Source organism: Panthera leo, chromosome B4 (genome assembly GCF_018350215.1).
Source record: "Panthera leo isolate Ple1 chromosome B4, P.leo_Ple1_pat1.1, whole genome shotgun sequence".
Taxonomy (NCBI): Eukaryota; Metazoa; Chordata; class Mammalia; order Carnivora; family Felidae; genus Panthera; species Panthera leo.
This window is the reverse complement of record NC_056685.1, coordinates 37,453,835-37,480,557: the sequence shown is the minus strand read 5'-3', so window position 1 is coordinate 37,480,557 and position 26,723 is coordinate 37,453,835. Positions and strand designations below refer to the sequence as shown.

At 48.7% G+C, this 26,723-nt stretch overlaps 2 protein-coding genes across 16 annotated transcripts; one reads left to right on the top strand and one right to left on the bottom strand.

The window, feature by feature from the left end:
• The first annotated feature begins 4,913 nt into the window (after positions 1-4,913).
• NRIP2 (nuclear receptor interacting protein 2) lies at positions 4,914-13,169 on the top strand. Of its 6 annotated transcripts, none has more exons than XM_042945504.1 (9): positions 4,914-5,654; positions 9,277-9,429; positions 10,535-10,617; positions 10,967-11,088; positions 11,320-11,337; positions 11,677-11,851; positions 11,945-12,043; positions 12,219-12,309; positions 12,692-13,169. In XM_042945504.1, exons 1-9 carry the CDS (start codon positions 5,403-5,405, stop codon positions 12,776-12,778), a joined length of 1,080 nt encoding a protein of 359 aa, XP_042801438.1. In that variant the 5' UTR covers positions 4,914-5,402; the 3' UTR covers positions 12,779-13,169. The 6 variants fall into 6 exon arrangements, with proteins under 6 accessions (XP_042801438.1, XP_042801440.1, XP_042801441.1 ...); XM_042945506.1 differs by having other exon boundaries at positions 12,219-12,322; positions 12,692-12,775; XM_042945507.1 differs by lacking the exon at positions 11,945-12,043.
• On the bottom strand, positions 8,482-25,622 carry ITFG2 (integrin alpha FG-GAP repeat containing 2). Of its 10 annotated transcripts, none has more exons than XM_042945493.1 (14): positions 25,426-25,622; positions 21,981-22,106; positions 20,443-20,538; positions 19,845-19,886; positions 19,487-19,688; positions 18,639-18,778; positions 18,019-18,167; positions 17,524-17,627; positions 17,297-17,350; positions 17,113-17,204; positions 16,261-16,378; positions 14,525-14,698; positions 14,274-14,433; positions 8,482-8,862 (listed from the first exon to the last, which is right to left on the bottom strand). In XM_042945493.1, exons 1-13 carry the CDS (start codon positions 25,519-25,521, stop codon positions 14,330-14,332), a joined length of 1,497 nt encoding a protein of 498 aa, XP_042801427.1. In that variant the 5' UTR covers positions 25,522-25,622; the 3' UTR covers positions 8,482-8,862; positions 14,274-14,329. The 10 variants fall into 10 exon arrangements, with proteins under 10 accessions (XP_042801427.1, XP_042801430.1, XP_042801431.1 ...); XM_042945496.1 differs by having other exon boundaries at positions 17,530-17,627; positions 25,426-25,621; XM_042945497.1 differs by having other exon boundaries at positions 19,487-19,658; positions 25,426-25,621.
• Positions 25,623-26,723: the final 1,101 nt, after the last annotated feature.

Here is a 26,723-nt window from a genome sequence, read left to right as displayed (position 1 = left end):
TGACTGGGTGGCTCAGTCTGCTGAGCGTCTGACTTCAACTCAGGTCGTTGTCTCATGGTTTGTGAGTTCAAGCCCCATATTGGGCTTGCTGCTGTCAGCACAGAGCCCGCTTCAGATCCTCTGTCCCCCTCTCCGTCAGCCCCTTCCCCCTTGTGCTCTCTCTCTCTCAAAAAAATAAATAAAACATTTAAAAAAAGTTTGCACCTCTTAATCCCCTATACCTGTTTTGCCTATCCCCCTAATTCCTTCCCTCTGGCAACCATCAGTTTGTTCTCTGTATTTATGGGTCTGTTCCTGCTTTTTGTTTATTCATTTGTTTTGTTTTTTAGATTCCACATATAGATGAAATCATGTGACATTTGCCTTTGACTTAATTCATTTAGCACACTACCCTCTTGGTCCATCCATGTGGCTGAAAATGGCAAGATCTCATCCTTTTTATGGTTGAGTAGTATTCCAGTGTGTGTGTGTGTGTGTGTGTGTGTGTGTGTGTGTGTGTGTACTACATCTTTATTCATCTATGGGTAGACACTTGGATTGCTTCCATATCTTGGCTATTGTAATTAGTGTTGTAATATGTATAAGGGTATATATATATTTTTTCAAATTAGTGTTTTCATTTTCTGTGCATAAATACCCAGTAGTGAGATTTTATACCACATCTTTATCCATACATCTATTGATGGACATTTAGGTTGCTTCCATATCGTGGCTATTATAAATAACACTGCAATAAACATAGAGTGCATATATCTTTTTGAGTTAGTGTTTTTTTTAAGTTTATTTATTTACTTTGAGAGAGAGGGAGAGAGTGAACATGCAAGTGGTGGAGAGGCAGAGAGAGACAGGGAGAGACAGATCCCAAGCAGGCTCCACACTATCAGCACAGACCCCGATGCAGGGCTCAAACTCATGAATGGTATCATGACCTGAGCTGAAATCAAGAGTCAGACGCTTAACTGATGCCCCTTGAGTTAGTGTTTTTATTTTCTTTGGGTAAATACCTAAAAGTAGAATTACTGGATCATATGATAGGTCTATTTTTAGTTTTTTGAGGAGACGCCATACTGTTTTCAGACTGGCTGCACCAGTTTGCATTCCCACAAACAGTGCAAGAGGGTTCCCCTTTCTCCACATCCTCACAACATCTGTTGTTCTCGTATTGTTGATTTTAGCCATTCTGACAGGTGTGAGCTGATATCTCATTATAGTTCTTATTTGCATTTCCCTGATGATAAGTGATGTTAAGCATCTTTTCATGTGTCTGTTGGCCATCTGTATGTCTCTGGAAAAATGTCTATTCAGTAGGTTGCCTTTTTGTTTTATTGATGGTTTCCTTTGCCATGTAGAAGCTTTTTATTTTGGTGTATTCCTAATTGTTTATTTTTGCTTTTGTTGCCATTACCTTTGGAGTCAGATCCATAAAAGTGTTGTTAAGGTCAATGTCCATGAGTTTACTGCCTTGTCTTCTTTTAAAATTTTAATGGTTTCAAGTCTTACATTTATGTCATTAATCCATTTTGAGTTTATTTTTGTGGATGGTGTGAAAAAGTGGTCCAGTTTCATTGTTTTGCGTGTGGCTCTCCAGTTTTCCTAGCACCATTTGTTGAAGAGACTGTCTTTTCCCCATTGTGTGTTGTTTCCTTTGTTGTAGATTCACTGACCATGGGTTTATTTCTGGGCTCTCTCTATTCTGTTCCATTTATTTATGTGTCTATTTTTGTGCCAGTACCATACTGTTTTGTTTACTACAGCTTTGCAGTATAACTTGAAATCTGGAATTGTGATGCCTCCAGCTTTGGTTTTCTTTTTCAGGCTTGCTTTGGCTATTCAGTGTCTTTTGTGGTTCCATACAAATTTTAGGATTGCTTGTTCAAGTTCTGTGAAAAATACTACTGGTGTTTTGATACGAATTTCACTGGATCTGTGGATTGCATTGGGTTCATCATCTTATCAAAGGGAGTTCTTTAGCTCCTTAAAAAAACTCGGCTTTCCGTTGCCAAAACATTCTCATTCTCCCTACAATTTGAGGAAAAGCAAATTTACAAAGAAAGAAAACAAAGAATACAAAAAAGGCAAAAGAGAGTTTTTTTACCCCTTAGCCCTACTCCAAGATGGTGTGCTAGATAATGAATGAGACAGTATTAGTTTGGGTCACAGAACACAGGGACCAATTTGACTCTTTTTGCACAGCTATATTCCAAAGAATGGCATTTCCTGAGCACTAGTGGTTCTGAGCGCCAGGCAACAAAAGCCTTGTCAGAACTGGAAAAGAGGTGATGCCGTCCCCAACCTCACTGCATCCAAACTGTAAACTCCAAAGGCTCCATTCTATACCACAGGTATGTTTACTCCTCCCTCGGGTTTTGTCTGCAGACCTAAGTGCACCGATGAGTTTGGAGACATCCCATCCATGTCGTCAGCCTGGCCCAACGCAACTTTGCTAAGTGCTCTGGAATCATCTCATTCTTGTTCATTGATAGCATTACTTTTCCAAGAAATGGATTAATGAAGGACTCTTGAAGATGTTGAAGGATTTTTCAAACCTAAAGAATGAATTGCCAAGAATAAAGTTGAAGGAGATACCTTTTAGTGTTGGCCTGCCCAGCATCATAGTATGTAGGCCACTCACTCATCTATCAATGCGTACAGTTGATCCTATCGAAACAATCACAGGAACCAGTGCAACATGTCAGTGGCCCCTCCTCGATCTCTATCCCAGGCAAACGTGTGGTGGTAAAGGATGCCAAGGCATGGGAAGGGGCTGGAATAGTCCACTGAAACTGTGTTTAAATGAAGCCAGGTTGTGGGTGGTCCAGAACTCAATCAATGGAATCATACTATAGCTTAGTTTTCATGCCATGATTTTCATCTCTGTCAGTCTTCTCTTTATGGCATAGTGGACACTGAGCAGCACTTGGGAGACAGAACATAAAGGGCTGATTCCTGGCTCTTCCATACAGTAACTGAATGTTAGGTGAGATTTCTAAGTCTCAGTATTAGCTTCCCAGGGGTGCCATAACAAAGTATAACAAATTGGATGGCTTTAACAATAGAAGATTATTGTCTCACAGTTCTGGGGACTAGAAGTCCAAGATCAAGGTACTGGCAAGGTTGGTTCTTTCTGAGGGTGCTGAGGAAGAATTTGGCCTAGGCCCTTCTCCCAGCTTCTGGTGGTGCTGGCAACCTTTGGTGTCCCTTAGCTTATACATGCATCACTCACACTCGGCCTTCATGTTTATGTGGTGTTCTTCCTGTGTGTACCTCTGTGTCCAAATTTCCCCTTTTAGCAAGGATACGGTCATATTGGATTAGGGTCCACCCTAGTGACCTTATCTTAGCTTGATTATGTCTTTGAAGACCCTGTCTCCAAATAAGGTCACATTCTGAGGTGCTGGGAGTTGGGACTTTAACGTACAGATTTATGGGGGACACAATTTAACCTGTACACCTTAACTACTTTCCCATCTGTAAACAGGGATCAAAACGCAATTCTTCCTCATATAATTGTCATGGCTGTGAAAATACCTGAAAAAGGCTGGGTCTGCAGGAGGCCAGAGGACATCTTGTCTGTCTGAACGTGTGTGTGCCTTGTGGATGTCTGGATCAGACTGTGCCTCTAAGGAGCAGGGCTCAGTCGGGGCTCCCAGCCTGTAAGTGTCCAACACAAGTAAACAGGTGCTTGACCAATGCCTTTTGATGATGGTGAAGATAAAAGGCTGGAGAGAAATATCTGACGACAGGTGAGCCAGGGCTATAAAAAAGTTTGATTCCAAGTGCTGGTGAGGAAGGGGAGGGCGTGGAACCCCCGGATACTGCTGCCTGGGGCGTACCCTGGTATAAATCCTCTGGAGGGCAAGGTGGCATTATGCCAAAGGGGGAAAGCTGTGAGCTGATGCCCTGGCCATTCCACACCTAGGTATGTACTCTAGAGAAATGCTCATATGTGTGCCCGGGACACAAGTGTAAAAATGTTCAAAACACCATTGTTTGTAGAAAAATAATCTAAATTTCCTAAGTGTGATGTATTCATATAAAGGAAAAACATACAGCTGTTAAAGAGAATGCATTGCTCAGGGATGAATCTCACGAATAAAGTAATGGGCAAAAAAGAACAAGCTGCAGAAGGTCATATATAATGTGTCAGGCAAAATAAATGATATGTTGCTTCGGATACACATATACGTACATGCATAAAGAGTGAACAAACGTGGGAATGCTAAAATGCCAAATTAAGAAAAGGATGTTATCTGGGGAGAAGGGGTGGTGCAAGGGGTCGTTTCAACTATATTTACAATAGTTTGGTTATTTTTTTTAACTGGGGTGGCCAGCAAAAGGTAAAGGTTATTCTTTACAACTTTCTGTATGTTTGAATTGTAATACTTTTTAAAGAGCCAGGACTCCAGAAGCCTTAAATAAAGAAAAGGGAGGGGCGCCTGGGTGGCTTAGTCACTTAAGCAACCGGCTCTTGACTTCAGCTAGGGCCTTGATCTCACGGTTGGTGGGTTCGGGCCCCACATGGCAGTGCAGAGCCCGTTCGGAATTCTCTCTCTCCCTTTCTCTCTGCCCCTCCCCCGCTTGTGTGCTCTGTCTCTGTCTCCCAAAATAAATAAATAAATAAACTTTAAAAAAGAAGAAGAAGAAGAAGAAGAAGAGGGAGATGCTGGGGCGCTGCTTGTGGGGAGATTCAGAGCTGCTCTTGCTGTCCCCCTGGAATCCAGAACCCAGAATAAATAAGACTCTGACATCCGCCACATCCGAAAGGTCGAGACCCAGAAGGGTGAAGCCTCTCCTGTTGACAAGAAGGAGAGGGGGGAAGACCATTTTGAGGCCGCCCGTCTCTGTTCTGAACCTGGCTGTTGGCCTGCGCCCCAAGCCCGAACTGCAGAGGGCCCCAGGGGAGAAAAGAGCGGGGCAGCGCAAGAGGAGACGGGAGGGCACACGCACAGGGCCGCACGTGCCCGCATCCCACACGCAGGCTGACTCCGTCCCAACACCCACGCACTGCCTTTCAAACAAGCTGGCACGGACACCCTGACAGTTTACAACACCGTCACACCCCTCGTGCTTGCAGGCGCCCGCGCGCGCGCGCACACACACACACACACACACACCCCTTCCACCGACCGCTCCCACCAGGACCCCAGAGTTGGACGCGCTGCAGAGCCTACCACCACCACCCCCCCCACCCCCGCCCCTCCTCCTGGAGTGCTGGGTTTTTCCAGCCGGAGCCTCACTCCCTCTACTGCAATCTCGGGGAAATTGGTGTCTGACGCGGCTGCTCCAGCACGTTATTTATTGATTTACTCTGTCCCCCGGGGAGACCCTCCTGTCAGGAGAGCTGCGACCCGGAACTGAGGGAGGCGGGAAGCGGCGGGGCCACGGGTGGCGGGGCAGAGGGGATGGAGACGAGGACGGTTCAGCAGCCCCCGCCCTGCTCATCAAGCTCCGGGAGCCCCGCAGGGGCCACCCGGCAGGAGGCCAGAAGAGTGGAGGGAGACTCCAGGAGGAGGGGACAGGAGGCAGCGCTTCGCGACCGAGCCCCCCTGAGCCAGCAGCGCCGGCTCAGACAGGCCACCCAGTTCCTGCACAAGGACTCTGCCGACCTGCTCCCCCTGGACAGCCTCAAGAGGCTCGGCACCTCCAAGGACTTGGTGAGGCAGCCCTCTCCCCACCCTTCCCCTCTCTCTTCCTATATCCTGGGGAGGGGGCGGAGGGCCGGAAACTGCAGACCCTAACCTTCAGATCCCCCCTCCCTTGCTGAGAGTGGGGCAGAGGTAGTCCCAGGTGGAGGGGCTCCACCCCGACCATCCTCAGACTCTTCACTGGGGGTGCTCCCGTGGCTTGGTGGCTCTGGGGGGGCCTAGTCTCCTTGCTCAGTCAGCTTCTCTCACACAGCCCAAGACTTATCTTGGGGGTGATGAGGAACTGTGCTCTCTAGGAGAAGAGGCTTACAAGGACACAGGAACCTTCTGGAGCAGTCATTTACTGCTGGGAGGGCCTGGAGACCTGGCCAGTTTAGGGTTATGGTTTCTCTCCTGTCCCTAAACAGCGGATTCCTTCCTACCAGCTCTGACCATCCATTTGCCTTTTCCCTCCAGAATGGAAGCACTAAGGGCCTCTGTCCTTTCCAGAGCCTCAGGGTTTCATATGGCTCTTGCCTGGGCCACCAGCCCCCTGAGTGCCCCCTTACTTCCTCGTAGGGGCAATGGCCCTTCCAGGCTTCTTTCTTTCCATCTCCCTGCAGCAGCCGTGGCCTCCAGAGGGAATGGGGTGGGGGTGTAACAAGGAGGTGAATGGGTCAGGGGCAGCTGCGTACACTCATCCCTCCCCCGCCCCCACCGAGACAGTGGTGAAGAGCATGGGCTTTGGAGCCACGCTGCTTGGGTTCAGATCCTGGCCCTGCCACTTACTACCTTAGGCAAATTGCTTGATGTCTCTGAACCTGTTTCTTCATCTGCTAAATGAGGACGAAATTAGTAGTATCTCCCTCATGGTGTTGCTGTGGGAGTTGCACAAACTAATGCCTATAAGGAGCTTAGAAAAGAGCCTGGAAAATAGAAAGCATTATCTAAGGTCTGAGTATGATTGTTCCTCCAGCTACGACTCCATTTAGCTTGAGGGAGAAAGTAAGCTCTGTAGGGCCCAGAGAAAATGGAACCCTCTGTGGCCTGTGGCTCTTCTAGAAGAAAGGAGGGCTTTTGCTTGGAAGCACTCTGTTCCCTCACCCATTTCCTCATCAGAAGGTCTGAGAGGAGGACACTCTTCCAAACTGAAGGGCACGAAGTCCCTTCTCAGCCAACGCAGCCCCTCATTCCCTTTCCTGACCCAGCCCTACCAGATTCCTCTCAGACGAAATGTTCCTTCTCCAGGAACCCAACCCAGAGGCCAGCAGATTCCCAGCCTCATCCCGGCAGCTCCCAAACAGGAAAAGTGACCAGACCGAGATCTCAGTTCAGGGAACTTCGGGGCTGCTCTTGCACACACACAGAGAGCACAGCTGAGAAACAGGGAGAAACGGGACAGCAGGGAAGCTGGTGCTTTGGCTCCCGGTGGCTAGGACCTCTGAGCCTCTATGGTTTGGAGACCACCCTACATCCATCTGGCCCTGGATTAGAGGCTCTGTTAACATTACCATCCCAGCGTGGCAGGTCCAGCCTTTTGATAAGTCCTGAGCTTTTCACCTCACCCCACTGCCTCAGGACGTCCCAAATTGATCTCAAGCAGTTACCTTGTGTGGCTTTGGCAGTGAAGACACAACAGGTTGGGGGGACCCCACCGTCTCCCTCCTTAGGATGACTCTGGAGCAAACCTCACAGCAGTGGGGGCCTGAAGGCTGTGTCCATCGTGGGAAAGGTGGGAGGAGAGCTGGGAACTGCAGAGCCGCTCTTTCCGGCCTGCCCTGGAGTTCACTGCCCTTTTCCCAGACCTGGGTCTCCTGCTGGCAGCCTTGCTGGCGGGAGCAGCAAGTCTCAAGGGGCTCATTAAACCAAGGGTAGAAAAACAATCCCACGTTCCCAAGAAGAAAGGGCAGGTGGAGAAGGATGTGTGGCACCTGGACAGATAGAGTCATTCTTCAACAAGCATTTATTGAGTGCCTACTATATGTTAAGCTAAGCCTTGGGGTATAAAGATCTGATGTCACAGGCTCTCCAGGATAATGGGAGAGTAAAAGCCACAAATAACAACTGTGAGAAGCATGACAAAGGGAGCTAAGAGAAGGGATGCTGGCCCCAGCCTGGCGTGTGGAATGAAGAGTACAAAGAGGTCAGAGAGGGCTTCCTGGAGGAGGTAAACCCTGTGTTAATTACAGGACACACATGGAATTCCAGACTTAGATAAAAACCTCTCTCCCAAATAAAGAGTAGCTCCGGAACAAAGTACGTTGAACCAGTCATCCAGTCTGGCCCACAGAAGAATGAGAGTCGTCTCAGGAAGGGGGTTGAACAGGAGCAAATGTGTGGAGGCCAGGAGCAAGCAGCCTGGTACAAGCGGTACACGTAGGGTCAATGGGGGCAGATAGGCGGAGCAGAGGACAAGGCTGAGGACGAGGCCATGACCAGGTCATCTGGGCTGAAAGTTTCAGGTCACCCCTGAAAGTTTGGGCTTTATCATGCAACAGGAAGCAGGCATGCTTTGATGGGAGTTTAAACAGGAGTAATATGGTTAGTTTTGTTTTCCTTTTCTGCTTCTCAGACTTTACCATGCACACGAATCATCAGGACATCTTGTTAGAATGAAGCTTCTGATTCAGTAGGTCATGATTCTGCATTTCTAACAAGCTTCCAAGTGATGGCAAGTGATGTTAAAGCTACATATCTGAGGACCACACTTTGAGCAGAAAGGGTTTTATTTTTCTTAAGTTTATTCATTTATTCTGAGAGAGCGTGAGCTTGAGCTGGGGAGGGGTAGAGAGAGGGGGAGAGAAAGAATCCCAAGCAGGCTCCACATCATCAGTGCAGAGCCTGACATGGGGCTCGAACTCACGAACTGTGAGATCACGACCTGAGCCGAAATCCAGAGTTGGACCCTTAACCGACTGAGCCACTCAAGCACCCGAGTAGCAAGGGTGATGCCAGATAATCACTGGCTTCAAGCAGTTGTGTCTGAGAGACAGCAGTACTGGAGGCCAGTTCTTAGGAACTTAGGGAGGTGGTCCAGTGATCCGGGACAGCTGAGGTGAGGCTTGAATAAAGGCAGTAGTACAAAGCAGGGTATAAATACAGGAGACAAAGCTGGCAGAACTTAGTAAATTGACCAGATGGAGTGAAGGTGGTTTCAGGCGAGGGATGGTTCAAGCATCCTAGTTTTGAAGATGTGACTTTTTTTCTCTGACTTCCATCACAACATCAACTCTGGGATCTGCAGCCCATTGAAGGATGAGGTCAGAAGGGGAAACAAAGGGGGAAAAATGTTAAAAATGTGTTGTAGACCTGAGACAAAAAGTTCCCCAAGCATAATACTAGCTCCTGAGAGGTCTTGGCAGTCAATAGGTTGGTCTAACCTAGAATGGACTGTTCTTTTCTCATTTCTTCATTGCTGAGCAATCTATTGGGGTCTCAGCAAAACAGTATGATTTGATACGAGGGTTCACTCTGCTATAATGATGTGACGGCTGGGACTTGGGTAAGATCCTGCCCCTTTCTTACTCCCGTGAGACGCGGGACTGGGGTGGGGTTGGGTTGAACATCGTGGGAGATCTAAGGTGGGAGAGCTGAGTGGCCTGGATACTTGGGTTTAGACCTGTCTGTCTTCTTTGTTTTGTGACGGAGCCAGCAGCCGCACAGTGTGATCCAAAGACGCCTGGTGGAGGGAAACCAGAGTCGGTTTCAGGGGGAGTCTCCCCCCGCGCAGGCCCCGATTCACAGCCAGGAGAGCAGGAGGAAGACCAGCAAGACACAGATTCCTGCTCTTCTGGTGAACTGCAAGGTGAGAGGCCTCCCAGGGCACTGGCTTTCATGAATGATCCTGTGAACGGCTCACTTCCGCCACTCTCCTTCCTCCCCTGGGTGGTGAGGGAAGGAGGGAGGGAGAAAAAGCACCTCTCCCCCGAGGTTGGACCTAAAAATGGGATCCTGTACATTCTCTACTTTCTACCTCAACCCATCTTCCCTCCGTGCAATTCCACATGTCCGTGCCAACCCTTTTATCAAATGTAATCTCCAAATGCGCATGTGTAAATACTTGCCAGTGTTTCCCGATGACAGCCTTGTCCTCTCTAGAGCCATTTGACCACCCCAGCGGTACTGAACACCCACCACTCCTCTGCCACCACTTTTGTGTGGCATTTCCTCTTCCTGCTCTCCAGTCTGTGGCCACATTCTAGAACCTTTTAAAGCCTCAACTGTTACCTCTTCTTTGAAACCTTTTCTGATTTCCCCAGGGGAGAAAGAGCCTCCCCTCCCTCTCAATATCCAGGACACTTTATTGACAACCCTTTCATAGACCTTAAAACTTTCTACCATGCATTAGTTACATGTCACTTCCCCTACACCCGAGCACAGCATTCATTGATGTACCTTCCAGCAACATCTCTGGCACATAGCAGGTGCTCAGCAGAAGTCTGGATTGAGAAAATGACATGCATTTGGGATGTCCAAGTGTACCCACAAATGTCTGTATATATCCAGAAGAAAGTGAACCCGTCTGTTTCCGTGATAAACCTGTCGCTTACCCTCATCTGAACTTCCCGGCGAGACAGCCTGGTCTTCTCACCCCTCCTGTATCCCTCACCTAGACCTCTCTAACCTAAGCCCCCAGCTTCCCAAGAATTCCTCTACACAAACAGATCTCCATTTCTGGTCAAGTGGTTCCCAAGTGTATGATCTCCCCATAGACAGCTCTATTTCCTTTTTTGATTCCTCCATCTAAGAGCCAGTTTTGCCTCAATTGCATGAGTGCCATAAAGATCACTCTGAAAGGCTTGGTTCATTCCCTTCACTCGTTTTTGAGAGGGAGTCATCAAAGGGCTGGGAAAGGTGAAGGATCCAAGCCCAATCCATTCTCACTGACTCCCCGCGACCCTCTCTCTCAGTGCCGAGACCAGGAGCTTCGGGTGGCCGTGGACACAGGCACCCAACACAACCAGATCTCGGCTGGGTGCCTCAGCCGCCTGGGGTAAGAGTGCGGCCTAAAAGGATGGAAGGGGGGTGGGGTTTCTTTAGGGGGGGTGATGAAAATATTCTGATATTAGATAGTAGTGGTAGTTGCATAACTCTATGAATATACTAAAAACCTCTGCATTTATAAAAGGGTAGCTTTTGCGGTATATGAACTATATACCAATAGAGCTATAATTGGAAAAAAAAAGATTGGATGGGGGCTCTGGTAGATAAGACAAGGATTCAGACCCCACGTGGGGGCAAGGGATTGGATGAGAACCCACGTGTAGGGGGAGGGGCGTCAGCTGACAAAGGCATTGGGGTTGGGGGCTGTGGTGGCCATAACCCTTGCTTCCCAACCACAGGTTAGGGAAGAAGGTCCTCAAAGCCCCAGGTGGGGATGTGGCACCTGGGCCCCCCACGCAGGTGGAGCAGCTGGAGCTACAGCTGGGCCAGGAGACGGTGGCCTGCTCAGCCCAGGTTGTGGGTGAGTCCTCCGTTCATTCACAGCCTCTTCTTCCTCTTCCGCCTTCCTCTCCTGGCACCATATGAGGTGCCCCCAATCTCTGGGCCCAGATCCTCAGAGCTGGGGGTGGGGAGGGAAGACAAGGAGTGAGTGCTCACAGGGCACTGTGACCCCTGGGTGCCCTCCAGCCTCTTCTGTTTTCAAACGATTCCTGCAGATGTTGAGAGTCCTGAATTCTGTCTTGGACTGCAGACTCTGCTTTCTCTCAAGGTAAGAAGGATGCGGGCGCTTGACCCACATTTGGGGCCTGATCCAAAGGGCTGGGATAAAGAGGTAAAAGGCACAGGCGAGGAAGCGTGGGCCAGCTTCTGATGAGAATGGCTCAGAGTTGTGGGATTTCACCTTGCTTCCTTAGAGGTTCCTTATTTGCCCACAAGTGAAACATAAGAACCAGGTCCCACTGCCCACAACCCCAGAGTTCCAGGTGAATGGAAACAGGGGGATGAGCAAGGAGCAGGGGGCTGGGGGCTGTGGAAAGTTTGGGGTGGGGAGGGCTGAGGGAGAGGCTACCTGCTGAGAGAAGCACACATTTCCCCCCACCCCCCACAGTGCTGCATCGACCTCGAGCATGGAGTGCTGCGGCTGAGGGCCCCCTTCCCAGAGCTGCCCTTCCTGCCTCTGTACCAAGAGCCTGGCCAGTGACTGATGAACCAGTCAGTCCCCGGGGGAAGGACCTTGCCTTGGGGAAGAGCCATGTTGGGGAATGGGGCATTACTAGAGCCAGGTACCTGGGACTACCACGTCTGTCCCTTCTGTTACCACCCTGACCCTGCCGTCCCATTGGCCTCAGTCAGCCACATTCTTCTCTGCTTCTCAGCAACTGCCCAATCCTCCAGAAGACTTCCAGAAAGAGGGCCCATGATCTCAGGGGACTGGCCTCCCCGTTCCCCTCCAAATCAGGACTGTGGAAAAGGATGTAAGCGTGGCGTGGTAGGAACTGGTCCAAGTCAAAGGCTGCAGCCCGTACTGTCCTTTACCTGCCTCCAGATCCACCCCACACACCCCTCGGTGGCCTTCACTCCCATGCCTCTCCCTTCCCCTCCTGGGGCTTAGTACCTCTTGCAACTAGACTGCCACATCTCACCCACCAGGGGTCCTGTCCCTGCTGCCGCCTGCCTTTCTGATTCTGCGCACATCTGCTCACAGCTGAGTGGGGGAAGAAACAGGAAACAGAATACTCCGGTACAGTAGAAAGGCGAGTTGGCAGAGGAGCTTCAGAAGCTTTCTCAGTTACCTTTCCTGGGGTTGCAAATGTCGGAAGTCAGTTATTATTTGATTTCCCTGTGCAAAACCTTGGGTGTACCTCTAGCATTTCTCCAGGTGTCTCTCCTCCTCCACTTGCTTTTTTACACTTGAGGGGGATGGTGAGGAGCCCTGTTGGGAACTGCCCCTACAAGGTGGACAGGATGGCAGGGCCTGGCCGTACTCAGACTTGGAACCTAACCAGTAGTCTTTCTTATTTCTAGAACTACTCACCTCATTAGACGTTCTTCCTTCCCCTCATCTCTGGCCTCCTGAGCTTGAGCTTGTCTTATTTTGGAATCTTATTTTGATCCCTTGCCAGGCTCTGAGCCAAAGCACAAAAACAAGGAGGCTTTTCATCTTCACTGTAAAGAGAGGAACCCAAACCTTAAGGAGCCAGACACCCTGAGCGTCTTTCTGGCAGGTTTGAGTCTCTCAAGTCACGGACGAAGGGGAGAAGAAGACAGTGGTGTAACTAACCTCAGCTAGGGAACTAGGACCTTGGGGTGGAAACAAGATTGTGAGCCTGGGGTAGATTAGAGGAGAACCAGCTGCCCTGTGACATCTGGTCTTGCCTTTCCCAGCTGAGTCCCCTGACCTCAAGAGAAGAGGAGGGGGCTCACTACCACGCGTGTAATGTGGGTACCCTGGTCCCTCACTGCCTTGCCCCATAACCTCTGCTTTCCTGGCTCTGCTTGTTCCTTCCTGCCTCCTGCTGCTTCTATAACCGCAGACCCCAGACCCAGTGGCAGGCCTTCAGCCCAGCTGCTTCTCCACTTGAATAAACACCTGTTTCTCTATGCTCATGTCCTTCTCTGGTTTCCCTCCATGTCGATCAGAGTCCAAATTGGTAACTCTGCCCTTATTCCCTTACAGAAAGGTGATGTGAATGTGGACCTTTCCCCAGGTTGACCCGTCTGGCTGGGTTAATATAATTGAGAGCAATGGCTTTCTGACTCCCCTGAACACAACTCACAGCAGGAAATACATTTTACAGAGCAGTTAGCATACACACGCACATGCACATGCACATGTACAGATATAACAGAACAATACTTCCCTATGCTGTGAGTATGACACTCTGATATTTTTCCTTCTATTTTATTCTACCCCATTTCGTTTATTCAAACAATGCTGACCACAACCCACCAAAGAATTGCAGCCTGTAACGTGAAAAACACTAACTTACGGTGCACAGAATCGAGAGCAGAAGGAATATAAATGGTCCAAGATAGAATTCTGATTGTGGTCTGGATCATAAACCCGCATCGGATTCTAAAGGTGTTTTGGGGGGATGTGGGGGCAAGGCCCACAAAGTTGCACAAGCAACATGGCAAAATGAGAAAGTGCTAGCCCAGTTTCTTTGGTAAAAAGAAAACAATCATCTCAGCGTTGCTGGGAACAATTAAGACCAGACTGTAAGATAATTAAAGACCCCCGCTTCAAAAGCAAAACAGTGTGCCATTCCTGTAATAATCCCTAATGCCAGTGACTTGGAGCTGTGCCACGGAAGACGGAGCTTGGGATGCGGGGAGCCCTTATCTCATTGCCCTACTGGCTCCGAAGTCTGGTTTCCTTACAAGCATCAGAGCCATGCAAAGGATCTGTGCTCCCTCCTCATGAACAAGTCTGTTTTCCACACAATGAGATTTGGAAGTGGGGGGGGGCGGGGGGCGGGGTCTAGGAAGGGGGCAGTCCCAGATGATGTGGAATGCGGCTGGGGTTCTATGATTCTGCTGACGTGATGGGTGAGGTACATAAGGAAATAGGGCCGAGGGCCAACTCGCCTCTTCTTTCACCAAGGAGACCATGAAGGCTATAGTTCACAGCTTCCCTAAGGTTGCTGCCATCTTTCCACGCTCCTCTGTGATGTCTACTCCCAATCCTTCCAGCACTATGGATACCTTGGGGGGTGGGTTGGTTCAGGAGGCTCCTTCTTCAGCTAAGAGGGCAAGTCCAGCTAGGTGGGATCGTGAAGGCTTGCAGGAGCACACTGTGGGGGCTGGTCTGGATGGTAGAGGGTTTGGTGAAGCAGGGCGCGGACAGCTGGGAGGTCATCAGGATCTGAGGGCAAGAAAGGGGCGGTTCAGAGGCTGTGGATCTCCTGGGCACCTGGCATGGGGCTTCTCAGGCCCGAAGCACTCCTGGGACTCACCCACGCCCAGCTCCTGCAGCAGGCTCTGGAACTCTGGCTCAGCCTCCAGTAGCTTCAGCAGATTGGTCGACTCCATCCGCTCAAGCTGCACCTCCCAGTACACGTAGATCTTCTGGTTGAACGTGACGTACACGAGGCAGGGGCTGTTGCGGCCCTCCTTGCAGGCATACAGGCCTGCAGGGTGTGGGGGTGAGACAAAGGTCAGAGAGTTCCAGTCCCAGTGGGGAAGGGCAGAGAACAAGAGGCCTTGGAGTCAGCAGTTTGACCCTCCCACAGACGTCAAGCAGAAAGCTAAAGGCCCTCTTTTTTTTTAATTTAAAAAAAATGTTTATTTATTTTTGAGAGACAAAGCATGAGTGGGGGAGGAGCGAGAGAGAGGGAGACACAGAATCTGAAGCAGGCTACAGGCTCCAAGCCTGTTGCGGGACTCAAACTCCCAAACTGTGAGATCATGACTTGAGCCAAAGTCAGGTGCTTAACCGACTGAGCCACCCAGATGCCCCTAAAGGCCCTCTTTCTAATCCATTTGTGTTGGGAACTCAGTAAAATAGGTAAAATACCTCCCCATTTCAGATATGAAAAAACACCATGAGGGAACCTGGGTGGCTCAGTCGGTTAAGCGTCTGACTTCGGCTCAGGTCATAATCTCACAGCTTGTGAGTCTCAGCCCGGTGTCGGGCTCTGTGCTGACAACTCAGAGCCTGGAGCTTGCTTCAGATTCTGTCTCCCTCTCTCTCTGCCTCTTCCCTGCTTGCACTGTGTCTCTCTCTCAAAAATAAATAAACATTAAAAAAAAATAGGTGTTGAGTTATGGTATGATGGCTTAATAAATTTAAAAAAAAAAGAAAAAAAACTCACCAGGCAGAATGGCCCCACAAAGGTGCTTTGCTGATTTTCCCATCTTAGTGATAGGCTTGGAGGGATGAAGGACAGTCTTGGTAGTCCAAGGGGTAGATTAGCAAAACACGATCAGAAACTAAAGCTGGGCACCTGGGTTGCTCAGTTAGTTAAGTGACCCAACTCTTAATTTCAGCTCAGGTCATGATCTAACAGTTTGTGAGCTCTCTCTGATAGCATAGAGCCTGCTTGGGATTCTCTCTCTCTCTCTCTCTCTCTCTCTCTCAAAGAAAGAAAGAAAGAAAGAAAAAAAGAAAGAAAGAAAGAAAAAGAAAGAAAGAAAAGAAAAGAAAAGAAAAGAAAAAAGAAAAAGAGAAGAAAGAAAAGAAAGAAAAAGAAAAGAAACTAAGGCTTCTCTTTGGTGGCAGTCCCTTCTTCAAAGGCATTTTAACCTTCTGGGTCACTGGAGTATGTACACCAGAGCGCTGTACAATTCTTACCATTTCAGCAACCAAAGATCTCCCCATGTCACCTGAAAAAGCCAGGACTGCTTTCCAAGTCCCTGATTTGGAACAAATGCAAATTGTCTGGGAGAATGCTCCTCACAGAGTTCTGACATGCTCAGATGGGAGAGAACTTTCCCATGCCTTCACACATCCCAGACGGGCAGATGATAAGAACTCATCCCATTCTTTAACATATTGAGAGATGAACCTGTCACTGTCTCTCATTCCTTATTTAAAACTGTGCAGACGGTAATTCAGTACCCACCATCACTCTCTAACAAAAGTGCCAAAGAGCTCATTTGTTTATGAAGACACACGTTAGGGGACACAGAGAGAGTAGAAATGAGAGGCAAACAAGTGTGGTTAGAGAGGGTCCATGGGGTGGGGTCCCACCTGCACAGAAGGCTCGGATATTCTCGTCCACTTGGAAGCGGACGACGGTGCGGTTGTGATCAATGATATACGTCTGTCCATCCCAGGCACAGGCAACCACCTCCTCATGCCCATTGCCCTGAAAAAGGCCAGAGACAAGGATGCAGGGGTGGCGGGGAGCTGGTAAATAGAAGAGCCCGAACGATGGGTCTGGATAGCACATAAAGGACTTGTGGACCTAGTTCTGGGTGGCCAACAGCCGGGAAGGAAAGCAGCCCTAAGTTTCTTACTGAACTTCCTCCGTGCGCCAGTCACCAAACAACTGATGAAGGAGACACCATTATTCCCAATTTTATGTGGAGGAAACTTCAGCTTATAGACATGAAGTCGCTCACTCGTGGTCACACAGCATAGAAGGGAGGCAGCACAGAATCAGGACTCAAACCCAGGCCTGTTCTACTGACTTCAAAGCCTCGTGCCTTTTCTCCTACCGTCACACATGCACAACGGCAAAGTATGCCCCCGTGTCGCAGATTCTGCGGCTGCAGCCTTGGTAAAGAAAGGCTCATAGATAGACGAGAAAAAAAATTACAGAACATACATCTGGAGTTGAGGCCAAAAACTCACTTCTGGACCCTAATAAATTATTTCTCTTTGGAGCCATTACTCCTGGAAAAGGTGCCGCCGAGAGATTCCGCGGCAGTGCAGAGATGGTACTAAGCCCTGAGAAGTTAGGAAAAAGACTCACTTGAGACGCAGTTAAGAGTCTGTCTGAAGAGACTTAGATAAACATCGGGAGCGAACTGTGAAGTGAGAATGGACTCATTTGTATCACATCTCTCCACGTGAAGAAGGTAAGAATGTTCCTCTCACCGTGACATCCAGTTTCTCTAGGGCAAAAAGCTGGTGATCCACCTGCACCGACCACAGCAGCTTGTCCGCTTCCTCCATGAGCTTCAGCGTCCCTGCAGGGTGACAGGCAGGCCGGGGTGGGCAGGACAAGGACCCCTGAGCGCACCCCACAGGCACACAGCCTCCTGCCCCAGCAGGAACTCACCATCCAGGGTGCAGAGGGCAAAGAGGCCGGAGCCACCCATCTCAGAGTTGTGGCCTGCAGGAGGGACAGAAGGACAGGAATAAGAAAATGTGAAGGGTAGGGCAAGGTCAGAGCACACAGGGTGGGGTGAGAGGCGGCCCAAGGTAGGGAGGAAGGGAAGGCCCAGCATCTTCCCTCTCCCAGGACTGATGCTTGCCCCTCAGCTCCCTCCTGTGTCCCCACCCCACCTTCACCTCGTTTGATGTTGCCAATGAGGTGGGTGGAGACATTCTTGTTGTGGATGCGGCCGGAAGTCTGGTGCAACATGACATCTCGGGCAGCCGGGGCCTCCCTGTGTGGGGGTGGGGTGGGGTGGGAGGGATACTAAGTGGGGACCAAATGAGCCTAGTTCTGCAGGATGTTTGTGGCCCCGATCTCTGTACGAGCTTCTAGGATGTGAATCAGCCTGGAAATCTATTGCTGACCCTGTCTGGCCCATGTGGCGAGTAGAAAAGAGAGGGACAGAGCTGCCAAGTTAGAATCTTGGAATCTTTTCCAGGTGCTACGAGGTTAAAGCCCAGGATTTCCTGGGTCCTGAAATCATTTTCCTTAATGGGGCAAAGGTGCTGTGCCAGGACCCAGCCGAAGCAGCTCTGCCCACTGCAGTCCTGTCCACTGCCAGTGCATCCAGGAGCCCATCTAGATTCCACACACCCACACCATCCACAGGTCTGCGCCCTTACCTGCTGCCCTCCGGGGCCCCCTCAGAGGTGGGAGGGGGCCTGGCGTCCTTGTTCCAGGTACACAGGAGAATGGCGTAAGCACAGCCCGGCTGAGACACCATCAGTTCAGGAACACCCAAGGGCCCTGGAGTCACTGAAAGACTGTCCACCTGCACCAGGGAACAAGGCCTTAAGGGGGGCTGGGGACAGAAATGGGACCCTGCCGAGAGCATGGGAGAGAAGTGGGGCAGGGGCCCTGGGAACAGCATCCCAGGCTTGGGGGGCAACAGCAGGAGGAAGAATTTGAGTTTGTAGGGTTCCTGCCTCGTGCCATCGTCTCCACATAGCCCATCTGCTCTCCACTGTGCATGTCTCAACCAGGGTCCACACTCTGACACAGAGCACATCACACCCTCCAGCACACTCTTAACTCTTAGCCTGGTGCTCTTTGCCTCTTATTAGTAATTTTCCCCTAAGACCCTGACTTGAAACTCTCTTCTTTGGATTTCTCTCAACAAGGAGATTTTCCCTTCCTCCCACTCTAAACCCTGACCCACGACTGTTCTCCCAAGAGGGCCCCTGCAGGAGGGCTTCCTCCCTGCTCTCTGGGCTCCCTGAGCACCCCCCGCTCAGCCTCTCACCTGACCCTCCAGTGTCCACTTCTTGAGTGACACCAGCTGCCCTGTTGGATGTTCAGTGCCTTCACCCAGATCTTCCCAGCGGAAAGCCCGTACCACACGGTCCGTGTAACCGACCACCAGCTCACAACACCCATCTCCATCTGTGGGTCCACAAAGTAGGACGAGTTTGGAGCCACATGTGTGTTCATTAGCTTGAATCCTACACACATGTCCTCTCCGCCTCCTGCTAACATCATCAGCGTTTGCGCCGAAACCCGGTACAACTTCAGACCCCAAGAGCTGTGCTAGTCCCCTCACACTTTGTGCTGTGCTTCTTCTCTCAGATACACAACTCGAGTGTCCTGATTCATGCCACATACCATCACCTTTGTGACAGCTTCTGGCCGAAACATCAGCCCTATATCTGTACGACTCACTCCCTTGCCACTTTCAGTGTCTGATCAAATGTCACCTTCCCAGAAAGGACTTTCCAGATAACTCCATTTAGAATTGGTAGCTCTACTTCTCTACCCTGACACTCCCTAGCCTCTTTCTGTGGTTTATTTTCTCCACGGCACTTACTACATTCTAATATACTATTTAATCTTCTTAAAATATTTTACACTGTTTATTTTCTGTCCTTCCTAGGAAAGGTCCAAGAAGGCAGTGATTTTTGTCCATTTTATTCACTGCTGCAATCACAGTGCTTAGAATGATACCTAGTTTATAATGGGAGCTTAGTAACTCAACATAAAATGCATAATAATTGCACCCATGAATACTAACTACCTCCCTGAATCCTGTGACATCTGCTCTACTACCCATTGACTCCTATTCCCCTGGCTGCCTGCGGAGAGAGCCATGCCCACCGATGTCGCTGATCAGCATGACCTTGGTGTTGGCAGGGATGTGCTGCTTGAAGACTGGATGCTGCTCCTCTCCCATTAGGGTCTCGTGGTGCCCAGAAGCATCCAGGGCCTTGGTAGGCGTCAGGTCACACAGGTGAAACCATCCCTCAGCACTCACCGCCACCACCAGGTTCTGGGAGAGGCAGAGGCATAGGAGGGATGGCTGGGGAGGGAAGTTTGGGCACAAGCCTGGTCGTTAAAGGACAGAAGTGAGGGCTAAAGCCTTTAACTCTCAACTGATTTCCACCAGGAGAGGGGGAGCAATCTAGGCAAAGCCTTGGAGTTCTACCGAAATCCCAACGTCCCTTAGAGTTCTTACCTTTCCTTTATTACAAACATCTCCAACCCCAACACAAGTCAGCTGCAAAGAAAAGGGGAGACATGCTGAAGGAGACCAGTACTCTCTAATCTCAGTGAAGCAAGGAGAGGGTTTGCTAACTACCATCATTTGCTGAAAAGTTGTGCCACATGACCTACACAGATAGTTCGTGTTAATCGCGTTCTTGTGCTCTAAGTCTGGTTTACCTAGAGCAGTAGGGAGACCTCAAGTAGTTAAGTCTGTCTGGGCTGAACAAGACAAAGCAAAAGATACATCTAATACAACCAGTCTATCATATTTCTAGACTTATGCAAAGTATTACCCCCATTTTGTACTATACTTTATGAGATCAGATGACCTTGGCAGTTTTTAAAGTACTGAGAGCCACGCGGAAACGGAAGATAAAAAACAACCCACCAGCTGGAGGCGCACTGTCCAGCGGCTTCCCTCCCTGAATGGAATGAACCCTGAAACAGTGGCTGGCTGAGTAGCTGGTGAACTGGGACACACTGGTCGGTTTCTGTATGGCTCAGCCTTGATAGTCCCTGCACAGAAAGGATTCTTCTGCCCCTTACGCCCCAGGAAGTTGAATACTGACCATGCCCTGGCAGGAACAGGTGAGCCACGGCCGACTGTCATCATTCTTATACACAAACAGCTTCCCGCTGGTGTCCCCCACCACCAATTCATTTAACTTCAAACGGAGAGAGAAGACAGTGTTAGGATGGGATCCTATGGAACCACCTGAAGCTTTTCTCTAGGCCCATCCTGGGGACATCATAAGACCTTAATTTGTATCTTCGCCAACTTTAGTAAAAATCTTTTGCAACCAACAAAGCCACAGTTTTCCAGTTTCTTTTTTTTTTTTTTAATTTTAGGGATATGCATTGGGTGTTGTATTTAAACCAATTTGACAATAAATTTCATATTTAAAAAAATTTTTTAAAGTTTATTTATTTTGAGACAGCAAGCGTGAGCTTGAGCAGGAGAGGGGTAGAGAGAGGGGGAGAGAAAAATCCCAATCAGGCTCCACATTATCAGCGTGGAGCCTGATAAGCCTGATGTGGGCTTGAACTCACGAACCATGAGATCATGGCCTGAGCTGAAATCAAGAGCTGAAATTAACTGAGCGAGCCACCTGGGCACCCCTCCCAGAGTTTCTTTTTTTCCCTGTCAGGGGTGTGTGTGTGTGTGTGTGTGTGTATGTGTATGTGTGTGTGTGTGTCAGAGGAGGATAGCAGAATGGGGCAACACGGAATCTATGACTCTTCCCAGAAAAGTCTGACAAGTGAATAGCTCCATGACCCGCTTGCCTGATTTCAGCTCTTCCAATCTGTCCATTGCCAATAGGACATGTTTTGAAAACAACCTAGAACATTGAACTTTTGGAAAATTGAACTTCAGACCACGTACTTAATCAAGGGCCAAATAAAAAGACAAGGTCAGCTCTGGGGGCCCTCCTTCCTCTACAAACATCTCCAACCCCAACACAAGTCAGCTGCAAAGAAAAGGGGGCCTTTTGAACTTGGTGTGTATGAGTGAATATATACAGGGGATGGAGGTGCTGGAGGGGACAGCACGAAGGGGTTGCTGGTGTCAGCCTCCTCTGTACTCTGGGCTTCTGGCGCCCCCAAGTGGTGGCCCAGCTCTCAGGAGGGGGGGTTCCCTGAAGACGAGTCTCTTCCTATTTGTATTTGGGTACTCCATTTCCCAGTCATTCCGCAAAGGCTGCCTGCCTTTCTAGGGGTAAACAGTGATAACAAGGTAGCACCAAACCCTGTTTCCACAAGTAGCTTTCTGATTTCCCCTGTTGAGGAGTGGGAGGGTGGTGGGGAGGGAAGGGGTGGAGGGGTGGGCAGCCAACACCCCCTTCCTATTCTCAAAATAGAGTGAATATCAGATTCTCAAGAGATTTAATTCTAAAGGCAACAAAGACGTAACAGATCACAAATAAAGTTAAAAATGAATTGGGATTTATCAATGATTTACTTGATTTGAATCTTCGATTTATTTTTTTAATAGTTATGGGAATATTATATTATATTATATTATATTATATTATATTATATTATATCTGGTGGGAATATTAGATCACAGAAGCATAAAACAAGTTTATTGACATTAAACTCTCTCCACCTGATGTTTCCATTTCGGCCGCTCCAGAGGACTTTGGCAGACACACCGGGGGCAGGCTGCACAGCACAGAGGCTCAGTGCAGCTGCCTGGATTTGAACCCAGCTCTCTATGCTTAAATTTTGTCATCTATAAAACAAAGATCATAAGGGTATTTACTGAATAAAGTTGTTCTAAGAACTGAGCTAACAGAGGAAGGCCTTTAAAACAGTGACTGGCAGGGGCACCTGGGTGGCTCAGTCAGTTAAGTGTCCGACTTTGGTTCAGGTCATGATCTCACAGTTCATGGGCGCTGTGCTGACAGCTTAGAGCCTGGAGCCTGTTTCAGATTCGGTGTCTCCCTCTCTCTCTGCCCCTGCCCCACTCCCACTCTCTCTCAAAAGTGAAGAAACAATAAAAAACAAACAAGCAAACAAACAAACAAACAAACCAGTGACTGGCATACAGCAAGCACTAATACCAGGTGGTTTTCAGCCTCTAGTTAAAAGGCCTCCATGGCTAGGGACCCTGGTATCTTTCACACAATCTATTCTTTTTTTATACATCCATTCAGCAAATGCCATAGTCCATACCAGCACCTCAGTAAATGTTTGCTTTTCTTTTAAATTAAATTTGATTTTAAAAAAATTGTTTTTTTCATTTTTGAGAGAGAGCGTATGTAGGGGAGGGGCAGAGAGAGTAGGACGGAGGACCTGAAGTGGGCTCTGTGCTGAGCACAGAGAGCCCAATATGGGGCTCGAACTCATGAAGCATGAGTTCATGACCTGGGCTAAAATCAGACACTTATCTGACTGAGCCACCCAGGTGCCCCAAATTTAATTTAATCTGAGAGAGAGAGAGAGTGCGAGTGGGGGAGAGGGGCACAGAGAGACAGAGACAGTGAGACAGAGGGCGAGAGAATCCCGAGCAGGCTCCATGCTCCGTGAGGAGCCCAGCACAGGGCTTGACCCCATGACCCTGGGATCATGACCTGAGCCGAAATCAAGAGTTGGACACTCAACTGACTGAGCCACCCAGGCGCCCTGATAAATGTTTAATTACTAGACAATTAACAAAAAAGATTTTAAGAAACAGAGAAAAATCAGAATGAAAGGGAATGCTCAGTCAGCCCTTGAGTTTCCAGGTAAAGGTAGATAGTGAGTTAGGGGTACAAAGATAAATGCCACAGACTCCCTACTGAGGTGGACCTTACAGTTTTAACAAGGGCACAGACATGGGTATGGTAAGAGCAGTGACCAAGTAGATGTGGCCCAGCCAGGCAATGATAAGCAAGACCAAGCAATGACAGTGAGGCAATGGCTGGTCTCCTGGAAGAGGACATTTCCAAACTAGCCCATCTGCTTCCTGGCAGCTATAATGCTTCCCAGCAGTTCTGCTTCCCTGTGGCTGATCCTGGCTCTGGCCTCTGGAGGTCACTCACGGACGCTAAGAAACCCCAGCTAGAGGGTACAGTCGCCATATAATACTAAAGGAGGCAGGAGGAGAGATCTCTGATCTGCTATAGCCTTCTAGAGATTTTCCCCTGGTGTAGCCAGGCTTCCATGGGCAATCCTACAGGGTGTGCATCCTATTCCTGGCTTCCCTTCCCCCACAACTTACCAGGAAACAAATTAGTTTCAAAGAACTTTAGGCTAATGATTTATGAGGATGAAATAAGTCTTTTTCCTGCCCCAAATGCTGAACTAATAACAGCGTTTCTATCCACACTCATGCAGGCTGAATGTACCACGTGCATACATACATGTACCACTAGGCAACGATCTCAACTACTTGCCCTTCTTTCAATTATATTTATCAATAACATGCAAAGCCCTTCAAATTGCTTTGGGACAAATAATCACATTTGCTTTCCATAACAATCCTCATTTATTCAACAAACATCTGAGTACCTACTATGTGCCAGGCACAATTCTAAGTGTTGGGAATATAGCAGTGAAAAAGCAGATAAATCCCCAGCCTTATGGAGCTTACAACTCAGGGTTAAAAAAAAAAAGTAGTACAATATATCTAATATTGTAGAACTGAGTGTATTGGTGCAATCTACTTAGAAAAGTACAATTTCCAAAAAAGCTGATGCCATGAAGCTATGAAAAAAGGCAGGTATTTTTCCCTTTTAAACAAAGAAGACCATCAGATAACACGGAAAATCATGTACGCCTAAAGTCACTCTGTTAATTTACTATTTGAAAATGCCTCTCTTGATTTTCTCATAAAATTGTACTGCTTGGCATATTACGAAATGTGAAAGTCCAAAAAACAATACAAATTTATGAGAATAACTCCTTCCTCCCTACAGGGAGTAGAACCAAAAGAGGCTTCATAAAATATCTTCTCTATCACAGCACACAGGAGGCTGGGGGCAGGGGTATGTTCTAGCCCTTTTTTCCCCCAGGGAAGAGAGCACAGAACAGTTAGGGACGTGAGAATGAGAAGACAGCAGAATAGGAAGGTGGGGCAGAGGGTAGGAGAGGATGGCAATAAGGTGCTTTGCATTAAAAATAGGGAATAATGAATGAAAAGAGTCTGTTAAGAGTGTCTCACACCAGCAACAGCCCCCATCCCCTCTGATGCTCCACCTCAAAACTCTACATATTTTCATCAATGCACCTCCTTACATTTCGTTGTTCTGGTGACTATCACCCTACCTGACTGTGAGCTAGCTGAGGGCTGGGGCTGTCTTGTTCATTTTGGAATTCCCAGAATATAGCAGAGTCCTTGGCGCACACAATGGGCACTTGAATAAACATTTGCAGAAACAGAATCAAATACTAACAACACTAACACTTGGTGTTAACTGTGGGCCAGGCATAGTTCTACCTGCTTTATCTGTATTAATGCATTTCAACAACGAGAAAAAGAACAGCTGCGGAGATGGTAGATGTCAATTGTTTTTGTAATCCAACCAAGGTGTAGCGCTTTCAAGTTGCCATACGCTTGGTGTACTATGCAGCAGGCATTACAGAAACCAGGCATTACAGAAACTCGGCATTAGGAATGGGGTGGTGGGGTGGAGAGGCAGAAAAGTACAGCAGTGTGTTCCGGCGCAAGGAGCCACGTGTAAGAGCAGCAAAGGCGCGTTTTAAGCTTCTATGGAGGCTTCGAAAGGCAAAGTGATTTGAGGTGATGCCCCTGCATAAGGAGAGAAGCAGTGAGCCGGGATATCGGGCCACCGGTTTACCAGGTTCCTACTGTGAACCAGTTACTGACTTAGGCAAAGGATCAGTTATCTATGTCCCTAAATGAACACCAGGGCAGGGAAGCAGTGCAATTCGGACCTGACTTCCAGGCACGTAAGCTATCTGCCAAGTTCTCCTTAGGTCACCGCGCAGCCCCACCGCGCACGCGCTCCGCTCCCCCCGCACGCCTAGGGCGGCTTCTCCATTTCCCCGGCCCCGCCCTACCCTGGCGCAGAGCTAGGCCGCGTCTCTCGCAGTGCGCATGCACTGACCGTATCATTATCGACGTCTCCGAGGCAGATCGCGTGCGGGAAGAGGCTCCCGCTAAATTCCAAGGCCACGCGTTGCACGTAGCTAACCGACCTCATCGCACTTGCACGGGCCGAGGGACCGGGGAGGCCTGCCAAATGTTCCCCGAGCCCCTCCTGAGAGCAGCCCAAGCGGAAGGCAGCCAAAGCGGAAAGTCACGTCACCACTCGAGCCTCCAATTGCGGCCTTTCTCGCTTAACCTGAAAGAGGAGGTGGGTCTTCCTAGCCCTCTGAACTTGGGGGCGGGCTTATCTGATGTGAGTGACAGGGGCATGGGCCACTCCTAGCCTGGGTAGACCAATCTTAATGGGGGGGGGGCGATCTGTTCCCCAGGCAACAGGCTGTTCGGGGTTAGACCTAATAACCTTGACCTCTTCCTTTGTTGCCCTAGCATTGAAGTCTCCAGGCCATTAGACTAAACCAGGGAATCATAATAATCGTAATAATTGACAACTGTATGGTTTCCAACAGTGTTTTTTTTTTGAAACAACTATAAGTTACCTGTTAGGAGCCCTGCAAACAATGTAGTGAATTGAACCAGCATTTAAAAAAAAACAATAGAATAGAAAATACCAAGTGACTCTAGAGTAGTAAGTATTCTTTTTGTGAAACCTTTGTTTCAATTGTAAATATTTATATATGTATATTTTATATACTGGCTTACCACGTGAAAATGACTTTTTAAATGGTGTGTGTATGCTTTTGTGGTCCTTAGTTAGAAAGGTCCTTAGTTACACTTGCTGTAAAGCACATTTCATGTATATTGTTTCACGTAATGAGCACAACAACCCTGAGAGCTTGTATTATTATTCAGTATTTTTGGATGAGAAAAACAGGTTCAGCAAGATTAAGTAAGTCTTTCTTTGGGGTGCCTCATCAATCAGGGCATCAGAAGTATTATTTGCAAAATTCTGTAGTTGTTCAATACACTTTAAAGTTCAGATCTGCAGCTCTAGGCCAATTATGCACTGGTTTTTCAGGAGCCAACGTTGTAAAAATAATATCTACCTCACCTGGGGATGTTGGACCAGGGGCTGGTCCCGCTTTCTATATCTGAGCATGATGGGAGAAGGCACTGAAAAGCAGGACATTTTTGTCTGGGAGTGTGAGAGGGGGATGACACATTTTGTCCCAGAGGTCCCAATGGATCTGACAGCCAGGTAAGATGAAAACAAGGAAGAGCAAACAAAACGGTAAACAGGAGGCAGTCTAGACAAACGCTGGGGACTGCAGATACATTCATGTTTCTGTTTTTGGTGAT

Coding starts and splice junctions, on each gene's coding strand:
- NRIP2 (XM_042945504.1), top strand. CDS start 5,403: ATGGAGACGAGGACGGTTCAGCAGCCCCCGCCCTGCTCATCAAGCTCC. Junction 9,430..10,534: donor CTCTTCTGGTGAACTGCAAG/GTGAGAGGCCTC, acceptor CCTCTCTCTCAG/TGCCGAGACCAGGAGCTTCG. Junction 10,618..10,966: donor GGGTGCCTCAGCCGCCTGGG/GTAAGAGTGCGG, acceptor TCCCAACCACAG/GTTAGGGAAGAAGGTCCTCA.
- ITFG2 (XM_042945493.1), bottom strand. CDS start 25,521: ATGAGGTCGGTTAGCTACGTGCAACGCGTGGCCTTGGAATTTAGCGGG. Junction 19,887..20,442: donor CCTGTTCCTGCCAGGGCATG/GTCAGTATTCAA, acceptor TTTTCTTTGCAG/CTGACTTGTGTTGGGGTTGG. Junction 18,779..19,486: donor CATGCTGATCAGCGACATCG/GTGGGCATGGCT, acceptor GTGGACCCACAG/ATGGAGATGGGTGTTGTGAG.